This window comes from Coloeus monedula (assembly GCF_965178545.1).
Source record: "Coloeus monedula genome assembly, chromosome: Z".
Taxonomy (NCBI): domain Eukaryota; kingdom Metazoa; phylum Chordata; class Aves; order Passeriformes; family Corvidae; genus Coloeus; species Coloeus monedula.
Window position 1 is genome coordinate 39274363 of NC_138822.1, and position 13410 is coordinate 39287772.

The window sequence follows — 13410 nt, forward strand, 5'->3', positions numbered from 1 at the left end:
AGAGCTCCCAGCATAGTGTCTTGATTCCAATACTACAGTCTGCATCCTCTAACTGTAGTCCTGGCATTTCCTGACTTGTTTGCATCTTCATTTCTCTATACCTTTGCTATTTAAAATCTCCCTCTTTCCCTATTTCAGGATATATAGAAGAAAAAAAAATGTTCTTCAACTTAAAAAAATCTGTAATGGCACTAGGCAGAATAAAAATGTCTGCATTACACTGTTCTTTTGAAAACTCAATTCTGTATGAGGCCTAATTAATCTGTGAATATATAAGTAGGGGGTTGATTACAAAGTAATTAGGAGATCACCTTTACTTCCCCTTTTCCAGCTGCTGCCAATCTGTCTATATTTATGTTCCAGAGCTTTCCTTATTTTTTTCCTCTCCCTTACACTGACTTATTTCTGCTTTGTAGAACAATGCTCTTTCTGAAATTGGAGCATGTAATTGCTTACTCTTAAGTCAACTCATAAAACTGCGTTGTGGACAACCAGGTGCAGGCTCTTGGAGTACTAAGGATTATCATCAGGAACCAGGAATCCATTTGTAACTGAAGACTGTGCAAACTTTACTCATACTGTTTGTTTTCATATATCTGGTTCTGCACTGTTTACTAGGAGAGATACTTTCATCATCGTGACTAATAATGTTTGTTCCTTTAATATGTTACTAGAATGTGAGGAAAAAAGAATTTTCTTTTAGCTTTTGTCTAGGTAAAAATTATTTTGTTGCATAAAAGATCTTGTTGTTAATATTTCTTCTGGTTTTTTAAAATTTTCTTCTGGCTTTTTTTCCTTTTATCCCAGGAACACCAAGAAACAGCAGAGAAAAATATGGAAAAAATTTATGTCCTTGAAAAAAGTCAAGAGAAATTGGCTCTTGAAAGCATTTCTGTGAAAAACACGTTAACACAGTTTCAGAAGGAGCATTCCTCGCTCCTGGCAGCCTGTGCACTATTGGCAGGTGCCCTGTGTCCTCTGTATGGCCGATTGTGTGCTATGTCTTCACAAAGAGACCTTCTCCAGGATCAGGCCAATGTTTATGAATTAGTGAACCAGAAGATTAGGAGCCTAGTTCATGTGCTCTCGGATGATAAGGAAAACAATCAAGATGAAGCAAAACTAAAGAAAAGGAAATTCCAAGGCCTGATTTATGTATTCCGAAGAGCTGTGATTGCGGTTTTGGCGGCCAACAGACTTAAAGTTTTAGCACAGTCTTCTAGTTCCCTCTTCACCTGGACAAATGGCTTAAGAGAAGGCATTGGAATTACAGTTTGTGTAGGAGATCACAAGGGCAAGCGTAATCTGTCAAGTAAGCTAATTTTTTTCTTCTTTGATAAATGTTGTGTCAAATGACATGGTTAGTGAATAACCATAATAGTGAATATAATAATATTATTTTTAATAAAGTGTAAATAAAAATTTAATGACATTTTAACAAATGTAATTTCTGAATTTTTACTTTTTAGATAACTTGATAAATGTAATTTCCCCTAAAAGGAAATGTGTAGTCTCTTCAGCAATGCAAGTAAAGTTGTGACTACACACATGAACTCCCATTGTTTGATATCCTCAATATTTGCATTGTAGATTTCAGAACTAGGTGCTACTGCATCTGCTCTCTGTGATAAATTTCTTGAAACATTCCTACATTATTTGACATCAACATATTTTTTGAAAAGGTATATTCTCTTCTTCTATTAATAACTTGTAGTACTTATTTCCTACTGAAAAAAGCAAAAAAGTTTCTTACTGATTCAGGTAAAATATTAGTGTAGGATTTCTAGATTTCCTTTAGCAGTTATGTAGTCTTCTTGTCCCTTTCTGTTACCAAACCAGCTCATGCTTCCCCCTACAAGTCAAAATGGTGTAAAAAATGCTCTCCAAACTAGAAGATTCGTCTATTTTTCTGGATTAGCGCACATAGAAGAATATTTAATATGGTCTAAGTTATCCCGAAAGTATTCTGTGGCTTATGTACTTTTAGCTTTTAGTCAGTTTCTGAAAGAGGAAGTAGTGTGCCTCATCCAAGTTTTTCAGTTATATTGGTAGCTACAATTCTGTTTCACAGGTTGTGAAGAGGAAGAGCTTGACTGCGCGGAAGCACTCAGCTGGTTTGCTAGTTCTAAACTCCTTGCTGCAATAATCAGTTCCGTCACTGAATTACAGGATGTTGTTAACAACCCAGGTAATTTGAAAAGTATATTCTTGTAGTTGAAAATTGAAAAAATAATCAGGGTGGTTACATCATCTCCATTTTTAGGATTTATCTAAACTATTCTGGATCAAATCTCTTGAGAGCTGTATTGATGAAACAGATTGGATTTTCTTTTATTGGTCATATGATACTTTATCTTTTTGGTATATAGAGTGACAGGAACAGAAGGCTGGAGAGTGCTTTTAGAAAGCATATATACCATTTTGCCTGTTTGGTTGTGAGATATTAAAAATAATCTGTGCCACACGAATAGATATTTGGCTGTCTTTAAACATAATTTGTTTTTAAAAGCTTCCAGTGAAGCAACTTTTACAAGGTTCCTAGTTATCTTGTTCCACTGGTCTAATATTCAAAAAGTGTTTTCCTGGAGCTCAACCTAAGATTTTTCCATAGAGAAAATCTATGTCGTTTTGTTTTACTCGATCTGTGTATTTCTTAAGTGCAGGCTCTAAAACTGGCACATATTCAACTTGGGACATTACAGCTGCTGACTGAAAGGAAATAATTTCCTATTGTGTTTTATATGATATGAATTTAGAATTTCCAAATCTGGAAAACAATTCAATTTTATGCATACTATTTTTGTGTGTTTTACTTGCTATCTTACCGTTTTTGAGAGAGAAATAAAATGTTCTCTGGTATACAATGTGTAGCAGTCCTTATTTTATGTCTCTATAGAGTTCCATCTCTATGCTTAGTTACGTTTGTGTCTAGATATCCGATTTTTCTCAGTCTTCTGCTTGCATAGAATTCTACTATGCCTATGGATAATTGCAGTGTCAGTCTCTGGAAATGTCACCTCATGATTCCTAGTTGTTAACTATTTTCCTTAATTTATTTGCAGTGAGAACTTATGTAAGATTTTGCTTGGTTCATCTGCACAGCTGCCAACCTTAGTTCTTTAGTAACTTTTAGTTTTAAAATACCAACACTTCTGTCACAGAAAAAAGGATATTTAAGGAGGGATAATTTATATGAATACATGGAAGTAGCAGGACAGGGATAAGATGATTCATTTCCCAGAAGCTTAAACAGCAAACTGGTACCAGAAGACATTGAAACAAAAGTTTTTTGATTCAGTTTCAGGTGCTGTCTTTGGTCATCCTGTTTTCAGTAACTTAAATTTACATCCTCACAAAGCAAAGTTTGAACTGTATTTCAGAATATTTACAGGTTTTATACTGCAAGTGCTCCTGTGTACAGAGTGTTGTGTAGGAATAGCAAATTGAAGAGGAATCAACAAACTCATCAGCAGCATGGATGTGCTGAAGTGACTAGTTAGAATATCCTAAACGTCATGGTATTTTGCCAGTTTGAAGTATATGAGAATTCTGGTGGTCTCTATTTACTAGATATCCCTGCACTCAACACAGGCTTGATTTTGAGAATTAGGAAAAGCCATGCTGGGAATGTTAATGGCCACAGTCAGTTTGGTGATTCTTTCATATCTTATTTTATTTTATTTTATTTATTTTTTATTATTTATTCTATTTATATTATATTATATTTATATTTATAGTTAATATTATTTATTTATTATTTAATTTTAAGTAATTTTCACAGAACGTCAAGGTCTAACTGCTCATGTATTACTTGGAGTTTTGTTGCTCATGAGATCAAGTCTCCTAAGAACCTTTGGTTCAAAAAATAGTAATAAATAATTTAGAGTTTGACATGAAATTTCCAGAAGTATTGAAGTAATTAGGCTCTGAAGGAATATATTTGAAAACTTCCACACTTAGAAAATTATATTATGTTCTATAAATAATATTTTAAATAAGACTTAAACCTTCAAACTGACTTCAGTGTTGAATTTAAAAAAAAAAATTTAAATAGGCAGTCTCTTCATATCTTTAAAAAATGGCAGCTCCAGATCAGACTACACATCACAGGAGAGAATAGTATAAGAAGGTGCTATCTGGATTGTCAAGATGGAATGGTTCAGTGTCTTAGAAATTATGTTTAAAGATGGCTAGGGTCTGGGGACCATTTGAGGCAGATGAAAAAAACCAAATCCAGATCACTCAGATGACACTGGAATATTTGGGTTTGTGTGCTCTGGTGATTGGACGCACCTTTCTTGATCTATTAAATAAGTGGTTTTGTTTTGACAATGATGATTGTTTCACTTCATAGTGTTTGTTAGTTTGGTTCTCATTCCAGCAAGTCTTGGAATGATCTCTTTTCTTCAGTTTCAATGCAAGTTCATTACAGTGTTGGAGTTTTTTGGTTTGCTTTGGGTTTTTTTTTGGTAAGGTTAGTTTTTTAGGTTTGTCTGAACAGAATCTGTACTGTGATAAACCAGAGAAGGTAATGGCCAATGTTTTCAATAAAAATATCACCAACTGTTACATATACAAAGCTTTTAAAGTTTGACATGAACATTTTAGTCTTGCATAGTACTAAGTTAATCCTGCTGATTTGGTATTCAATTCACCAAAAGAGAGCAAACAAGAATTGTTTTTTCATCTTTCAGTGAAGTAACATTTGACACTTTTTTTTCCATGTGTTTAATGTAAGACTTAATTGCTCTTTGTTGTATATCTGTATTTGTGTTAATTTCTTAGGCACATCATAATGTACATAATTTAATGCTTTTATTATAATTCTTTCATCCTTCATGGCAGATACTTAAGTTGTATATAAGCAGTCTGTTCTCTTATCAATTATTATTGATACAGTTCCTTGTGGAATTGATTTATGTTTTCATTTCATCTTTAACTTACTTCAGAATAGTTCTGTGTATTTATTCAAAACTACTCTTCATAAAAACAATAGAGGACATGACTATTTATCCCTATCCCAAGAAAATGCCTTATGCTGTGGATGCTGAACTGTGCTGGATAAGGGGAGTGCTTGTTGTGAAGTGGAATGATAATTTCAAAATTCTACAACACAATTGTCTGAATTATTATTTTAAATTTATTTTAAATACAGTTAAACATTAGATTCTAGACATGGTGAAATGTCTGCCATACTAGGTACTGCACATATGGAGAAACACTATTTTCTGACTGGCAACCAGTCTCATAAACTGAGATAGCAAGTGGAAATACTGGGAAAAGTGAAGGAACAGTAGCTCATTGAAGGTATCATTTTTGTGATATGTACCAAAAATCATGGCAAAGGACAGTTTTTGAGAAGGTTTTGGTATCGTCTTACATGGAAGGGGATAAAAAGGTTCTAGTTTAAATTTTAGATTAATTTAACTAAACATTCAACTAGCGAATGTTTTATGACTGGAGAAAAGAGTGTCTTTGAAACTGAAAGACTAGTATGACAGGATAATCTGTGATAAGAGTTAAATTGATGAAGGTAGAGTTTTCTTTTTTGTGATCAGTAATAGGGAACCAACATAACGAAAAGAGAGGATCCTAGGCCAAAGTAGACAGAGCATTGCAATAGCAGTTTTTTCTGGGTATGAAAAGAATAAATTTTTTTTATTGCAAAGGATGTTTAGTTAGTTGAAGTGCAAGATCAAAATGCCTCATAAGATTTTTAACTTTAAAGATGCTGTCTTAGTAGTGAAGAAGAGGCACATCTACAGTCGCTGAGGTTACGGAGAGCATGTACTCAAAAATGATACTCCAGTTAAGCACTGGAATCGTTGGAGTGGTGCTATTCTAAAACCAAGCAGGAAAATGGCTTTGAAAATAAAATATTTTATTTTATCATGTGCATTTTTGGTATTGTTTACAGATAAATCTCAACTTCATGTGTAAATGATCTTTACAATGAGAATTGTAATAAAAAAATACCAATAATCATGTTCTGTTTGCTGTGTACCTCTGGCTTTTTCCTTCATAGTCTATAAACAGAAATTCTTTAACTTAAGCCAGGGTTATTTTTTTCTGTTTATACTCTTAAGTAAATACTTTAGTTCATTGCAGCAACAGGAGATCTGCTGTACTACTGAATGTAAATAAGCTCTTCCATGCTTGTCATCTTACACTGATAGTATCATAAGACAAGTAATGACAGATTAAGACCTGCCTAGCAGAGGGAAAACTAAATTACAAGACTTTTATTAAGGCATAAATAAACCTATTAACTGTTATCTGGAATACCAATTAGTGGAAGGAGCACTGACAATTTTATTTATCAACATTAAACACAATTATTAATTACAGACCTGACGAATCTAGCAGTAAGCAGGACATGTTGGGTGTGCTGGGGCCTTAAGTCCATTATATGAGAAGGATGATTACCAAAATCCTGTGGGGAAATAAGTAATTGTAGCTGTAAAATTTTAATTGCCTTGGAATAAGGTAAATTATATTCTCTTGTCTCAGAATATAAATAGTATGGCATTAAGGTACCAAGCCCCACTAATTTTGAACAGCAAATGATTTAGACATCTGTAGAGGGGAGGAAAGAGAAATCAGGAAAGCCTCAGAAATTTGCATTGTAAATATTGCAATAAAGTGATTTACCATTGTGCTATACCTTCTGACTTACTTGACCTGACTTCCATTTGCTTGCTTGCATCCATCTTGCATGTTTTCTGAATTACAAAGTTAGAACACTAAAGAAAGTCTTAAGAAAGTATGGTATTGGAGAACATGATAACAACTGGACAAATAGCCTTTGACAAACAAATGCTATTCTTTAGAACCTTATCCTACCCTCCCATTCATAAATTGATTGGAGTAGAATTTTGACTGCTAAATACACAATTTTTCCTAAAGTTTCTCTGTGAGATATTCCTTTTAACTCAGTCTTCCAGTCTTTAATGGAAAATTTCTATTGAGTATCTTAAAGGTGTTGTTTGTTGTGTTTTTTTTCACTGAAAGAAACTGAAACTAATAACCTACTTGATGTTTCTTTTCTGTGTTTTGGTTTGGGGGTTGTTGTTGTTGTTGTGGGGTTTTTTTTGTTTGTTTGACTCTTTGTTTGGGGGTTTTGTTTGTCTTTGTTTTTTGTTTTTTTTTTAAAGGTACGAAGTCCTGGCTTTCTGGAAAGTTACTTTTAAGTGCAGCCAGGAATTCGTTTTCAAAACTTATGGACAAGCTGAATGTTATAATGGAGACGGTTCCCTTAGACCGCAGCAAGTACATTACTTACCTTGAGAAAGACTCCTTGGTACAGAGCCTGGCTCATGGACTTCATAAAATAAATACCGAGGCCCTGGAAGCTGGATTGTGTGACAGAGTATCCAGTATGGTATGCATAATTATAGTCCTACTCCATGTAAGCAGTAGGTTCATGGCCTAAGTGTTAGGATGAAGCTCTCTTGATAGTACGATTAATTTTGTTTCAGATTGTTTTATAAGACTGTTACATTCAAGTCAACTGTGTAGACATCAAAAGTTGATTCCTAACACCCAGCAGCATTAGGGCATGAATTTATTTTTTCTTTTATGTCAAAAAATTTTAAGAAGAAATTTGATGTATCCAAGAAAAAGGGTTTTTTAAAGTTCTGTCAAAATTGTATTTGCTTTGTAAGAACTAGCTTACTTTTGGCTTCAAGTAAATGTTATGGGGTTGGTTTTTTGTTGTGTGTTTTGGTGGGGGTTTTTTTTTCTGTTTTCTCCTGCTTTGTGTTCTGTCTTTCAGTAAAGATAACCTTCTTCCCTTTAATCAGAGGGAAAGGAGAAACTTTCCAAAATAATTGCTTGTTTATTGTGGGCCTTACATGAGAATGGTACTTCTTGAAAATGGAATTTTTAGTAACCCTCAGGAGCAGGTGAAACAGGTTCACTTTTTTGCACTCGTGCATCTTAGAGATGATGAGCAAAATGAGAGCTTTGTCTAATTTGCTTGAGTATTACATGTGACTCTTTTATTGCTAAAATAGTGCATGTTAAAGCGCATACATTTGTTTCTGATTACAAACAGAAAAATATAGAATCCTTGCAGAAGCAGATATTTGAATTTACACAAAGACTTCATACAGCAGAAGTGGAACGCCGCTCACTGCGCCTACAACTTGCAGAATTCAAATCGAATTTCAGTGAGATGAAGAAAGAAGCAGACAAAGCCCAGAGCCTGCAAGAGCAATTAAATATGCTTAAGCAAGTAAGTATATTTGATTTAGAGGTGACTGCTTATAAGATACATTTTTGTGTGTTCTTTTGAAAAATGAGTATAAAATCATTCTAGTAATAAAATAATTTTCCGGAAAATTTGCATCGTAAGTGTCACTAAACTAGAAGTCAGATGTGTTTAGAAATATTTCCCTTCCACAAGAATTTCTTTTTGATTTGTAGAATGAGGTATTCTTGTTTGGTCTTCAGCAATCAAGATCTTCTGTATGTTGAATATGTCATGTGATTTATATACGCAAAAAAGCATTTATAGATTTCACTTCAGCAGGGTAAAATCAGCTGCAATGAGGCTATTGAATAATTATGTTCATGAGAACTTCAAAAAGTATAAATTCTGTGTGGATATTGCTGAATATTATGATAGACATTTTACTGTATCTTTAACACTAGGCTATGTCCTGAGCTAGTCAGTGCAAATTTTAGTGTGACTGTTTCCCTGAAGGACTATATTTATGGAAGGGGAAAAAAAGGCCCTCTTTTACATTCCTGCTAGCATATATGCATCAAATTCCTCTGACTCCTAGCTGTCACTGATTTACTTAAACACTATGTATTCACTAACCTGTAAATATGTCTGACAGGAAGAAGACACAACAAAAAGGTTCTTTAACCACTTGAAACCACAATATCATGACTAATGGACATGGTGTTTGAGGGATTGATGCCATTTGGAGGGTTCTCAGTTGACCCCTGTCATATGTACAGAACTGTGCCTTCAGTCCTTGGAGGGGAAGAAACTTGTCTTGCTTTAGCATGCTGGAGGTTCACTAAGCACCTTTCCTACTATGCTTATTTCTTGTAGGTTGCATTCAGAATTGAACAGATGTTTTAACTATTTGAGATAGTGAATGGTTAAGGATTCTTATACATGCTTTACAGCTACACAGTACAACTAAAACAGTTGTGTCCCAGAAAAAACAGTATTTTCTGTAGCTGTGAGCAGCACTGGTACTGGAGCCTAGTTGGTAGACCTGTCAGTGTGTCCCAGTCAAGACACTTCCAAGCGAGTATTTAACAGATGGTCTCACATCCATTCTCTTTCCTCTTCCTAGCTGGTAAAAAATTGGTGGTTTTTTACTCAAACAGAAAAAATTATATCTAATAATTTTTAGTTTTGCTCATCCTGGGTTTTATTTGCTTACAATTCTGGGAAAATTGGAAGAAATTATCACAGTTTAGATTGCCATTCAAATGTAGACAATGATTTTACTTGAAGAACTATTTTGTCTTTCTGGAACAATTTTGGAAAGGGAAAAAGAGTTTGTGGGAACCCAGAATGCAAAGAATATTTCTCTGCCTGTTTTTGCCTGTTACCCTCCTGGACAACACTGTTTTTGACCTTCATCCATGGAGAAAATTGCCTACCCTCTGGGAAGAATTAGAATCTACACTGGTGTGAACTGGGTGATAGAATACTATGTAAGATTATCACAGGGTGAAAAACTTAAGAGTTTTTGGGTTTATTAATATAGAAAGTAGATAAAAGCAAAAAACATCAAAATGGAGGACTGTTGTTGCTCTCCAGACCTTCTTCTTCTTCTACTACTGCATATTCTGCAGTAGAAGTAGTTTGGGATGATTGGATAAAGAATTCCACAGTTCCTGTCTGCGTGACCAGACAATTTACTAGACATTGGTAGAAAAGTGAAATATCTTTCGTTTTAAGTTTTCTTTGAGTGATTTACCTTTAAAAGACCATGTAATCTTGATAATTCAGCTTTTCTTGCATTCTCTACTTCATGCTATGTCTGGGTCACGGCAGTGGCTTGTATTTCACTAGTAAGACTTAAACAACTACAGAAGAAAGAGAAGGCTAAAAGTCCCGTTCATCTCTGACTCCTGGCAAAGACTCTAAAAAGCCTCCCCCATCAGGGGAGACAAAATTAAGGCACTGGACTGATCAGAGTTCAGGAAGATGTTTACAAGGGTTAACAAGATATGCACTAAAATGTGGGACCTTGATCTGTGTGTTTCCTTCTAAATATTGTTTTTTTGCAACCTCAGGTGTTAATTTGAATAGAATAGCAAATGCATGCTGTTTATGGTAGCCTGAACGCTGTTTCGGAATATTACAGTGAATAAAGTTGTCTGGCTGTTTTATTGCTTGGTGGTCTGTCTTTGAGTTAAAAACCCTAAATAATAATAATAACCTTTAGCATACTTTTCTTTTAAAATTTAATATGTTTGCAAGTGGAACTTGGAAAGTCAAGCATGTAAACAGATAAGTATAGTTACATAATCAAACACAATTTATTTCTCTTATCAGAAATTGATCACCCATGAGAGGTTTGAAAGTGTATGTGAAGAATTAAATAATGCATTACATCGAGAGCGTCAGGCACAACTGCTTTTGAATGAACAAGCACAACAGCTACAGGAGTTAAATAATAAACTAGAATTGCAATTCAGTGAGGAAGCAGATAAAACCCAAGTCTTAAGTGAATCTGTACAGGTAAGACGATTGTTGTTCTCAGTTAGGCACCTGAAATTTACTTTTCGGTGAACAAGCCAAATGTTGCAGTTCTTGTGCAAATGAAATGTAAATGCACACATTTCCATTGAAATTTTAGGGTACTCCAGAAGCACTTTCAAGATGCTACTTCAAGGTATAACATCATTTTTCTGCTCTTGCAACTAGGTGATGTACACTAATATATGTGAAGTGTCTGAAATTTATAGGAGACATAAGTGACAGCAGTCCTAGCTATCCCAAGGTGTTTGCAATTTATAGAAGAAACAAATGAAGAAGTACAGGGATACTTTGATTTTTGATAGAGGTCACAGTAATATTTTAAAGCCTGGACTGTCTGTTTCCTGAATATAATCCTAGGATGGAGAATACATTTATCAGTTAGGAATATGCAAGGTGACGATAGAGAGAAATCCTTTTTCATCAGAATTTAGAATTTTCTGTAGACATAATGAGTAATAAGGGAAAAGATGATGTTATCAGAATCTCTGATAACAAACGAAAAAACAGAGTGAGTATTACAGGTTTGAAACCAGGTGGATATCTAACATTGGAAGAGAGAAAACTTTGTGATGGCAAGCCAATAATGGGTGATGACCTGAGCTCTGCAGCTTTTATTTATTTTCTATTTAAAGCAAGCTTTGCTGCTTGTATCTGCTCTTCAGCCCTACTACTGTCTTTCCATCTCCCTGGAAGAATTCACAGAAGAATACTCCCCCAGTATTCTGTGAATTGACAACTGAGCAAAAGAGACTGCTTCTCCAGTATTTTGAGAAATAGAAGCACTTGCGAATCTGAGAGACGAAGTGTCAGGCAGGAGGAGAACCAAAATGATTCAAGCTGCAAAACTAGTAGAAATGTCAGAAATATTGAAAATATAACAATGAAAGTAGATGTCAAGGAGGATGAGTTGCAGCAGAGTTGAGATTTGAAGTGATGTATAACGGAGGATGCTGAAGGATGTTGTTAAATTTATTAAGTAGGGTTTTCACTAGTGGTATTATTTACTAAAAATGCCTTACCCTCACTAAGGGTAAAAGACAGTGACATTTCCAATTTACCTGTTGGGTTTTGTGGGTTCTTTTTCTCCCTCACAGTTCTACTTGTGGGTGTTTCATCTCAATGGAAGAATAAACTTGTTTAGTGTTTTCAGTCAGGTTGCTTGTTAATAATTGCTATTTTCTTTCTGATATAACTGTAGTGTATGTATAAGCTGTGAGTCTTGTGTTTGACTTGTTTGAGAAAGGCTTGATTTAAGATTTTTAAATGGCTATTAGGAATATAAAGAAGGGAGGAACGAGAAGACAGATCCTATTTGAAGTCTTCATTTGTGTCTACTTTTTATCCATTAATACATGTTTTTCACCATGTTTTACTTTATCTAAAACACACCTTTTCATTTAGTCAGAGAAAATGTAGAAAAAGGTCAATTGTAGGCAATTAAAATATAGGAGGAAGTTTTAAACAAGTATGTTGCATAGATTATTTGATACTGAATTATATTTTACAGATTCTGGTTTTTATTAATTGAAGGCTAGGTACAATTTTTTGGAGACAGTCATGATCCTAAAATGCATCCTAATTCTGCAGTCTTTTAACAGTTGTTTGCTACTGGAACAACTTCCTTTAGTGTAAAATGCTTGGTTATTGCTGAAAGCTTTAAAGATACAATGCAATGTAATAATGTAGATGATAGGATGGAGGCAAAGAACATTGACAAAATAAACCTTAGGGCTGAAGTTTACTACTTATAGATACACTGATTTGGTTTATGACTTTTTAAGTCTCAGTCTTTTCCACGGAGGATTTTTAAACCAAATTTAAGTTGTAGACTTGTTCCTGTGTACTGTCCCTCAACTTAGAAGATTAATTGATATCTCTCAATTTCTTTATGAAGAGGCAGCACAAAATTGCATTTTGGTTGTAAGAGCCTGTATCTGTGACTGTATCAAAAAAGGAGACAAGAACAGTTGTGGTAACATGTCAACACATGTTAATAATCTAGTGGTCCTTGATTTTTTTTTTAGTCATGCAGATAAAATTTTATAATGTATGCATCCTAAATCATCATTTCACCTTCACTTTTTGTCATTGTTTTTTACAGTTCTGAACCTGTGTTGAATAAGTGCTTTCAAAATTCAAGTGGCAGTCTAATATAACCTACTTTGATACCAAGGAGTAAAAGTACTTTTTTAATTCTGAGCTCTATATGTTTGGTTTTTAAAATTTAAGAAAAAGTCTCTTCTCTCCCACAGTTTACCACAATCCAACCTTGTTCATGCCTTTATTCACAACAGGAAGAAATGGTCTTTGCCTTTGCCCTGACATTTTAATTGACAGTCCCTTTTCCTTAGCTAATTGGGTTTTGTGACTTAAAATGTTTGGGTTTTTTAGTAGCTCTCATTTTTCACGACAGTGAAACAACCTAATCATTGTGATAATCAACATTGCCCTTGTAAAACAGTGTTCTTAGAATTGTATAGGTTTTTAAGTGCTTAAGTAATAAAGAAAAAAAAAGCACTGTAAAAAGTAAAATAGAAAAATACATGCCTCCATCTGCATCTTAAGATACAAAATAATATTACTGGTATAGACTAAGTGTATATAAAAATTTGGTGAGTATGGTGACATACAAGTGAGGTTAGGTAGAGTAGAGTATCATGGAGTGAAAAAAA

The 13410-nt window shown here is 34.2% G+C and overlaps 1 protein-coding gene across 1 annotated transcript in view; it reads left to right on the forward strand.

The window, feature by feature from the left end:
• CCDC171 (coiled-coil domain containing 171) overlaps positions 1-13410 on the forward strand; it is a gene marked incomplete at its 5' end in the record, with an annotated part of 157865 nt that overhangs the window by 71446 nt on the left and 73009 nt on the right. Inside the window, 5 exons of the mRNA XM_082301536.1 lie at positions 808-1312; positions 2072-2188; positions 7155-7381; positions 8057-8236; positions 10532-10717. Coding sequence (XP_082157662.1) covers positions 808-1312; positions 2072-2188; positions 7155-7381; positions 8057-8236; positions 10532-10717 — 1215 coding nt within the window. The remainder of the gene's footprint in view (positions 1-807; positions 1313-2071; positions 2189-7154; positions 7382-8056; positions 8237-10531; positions 10718-13410) is intronic.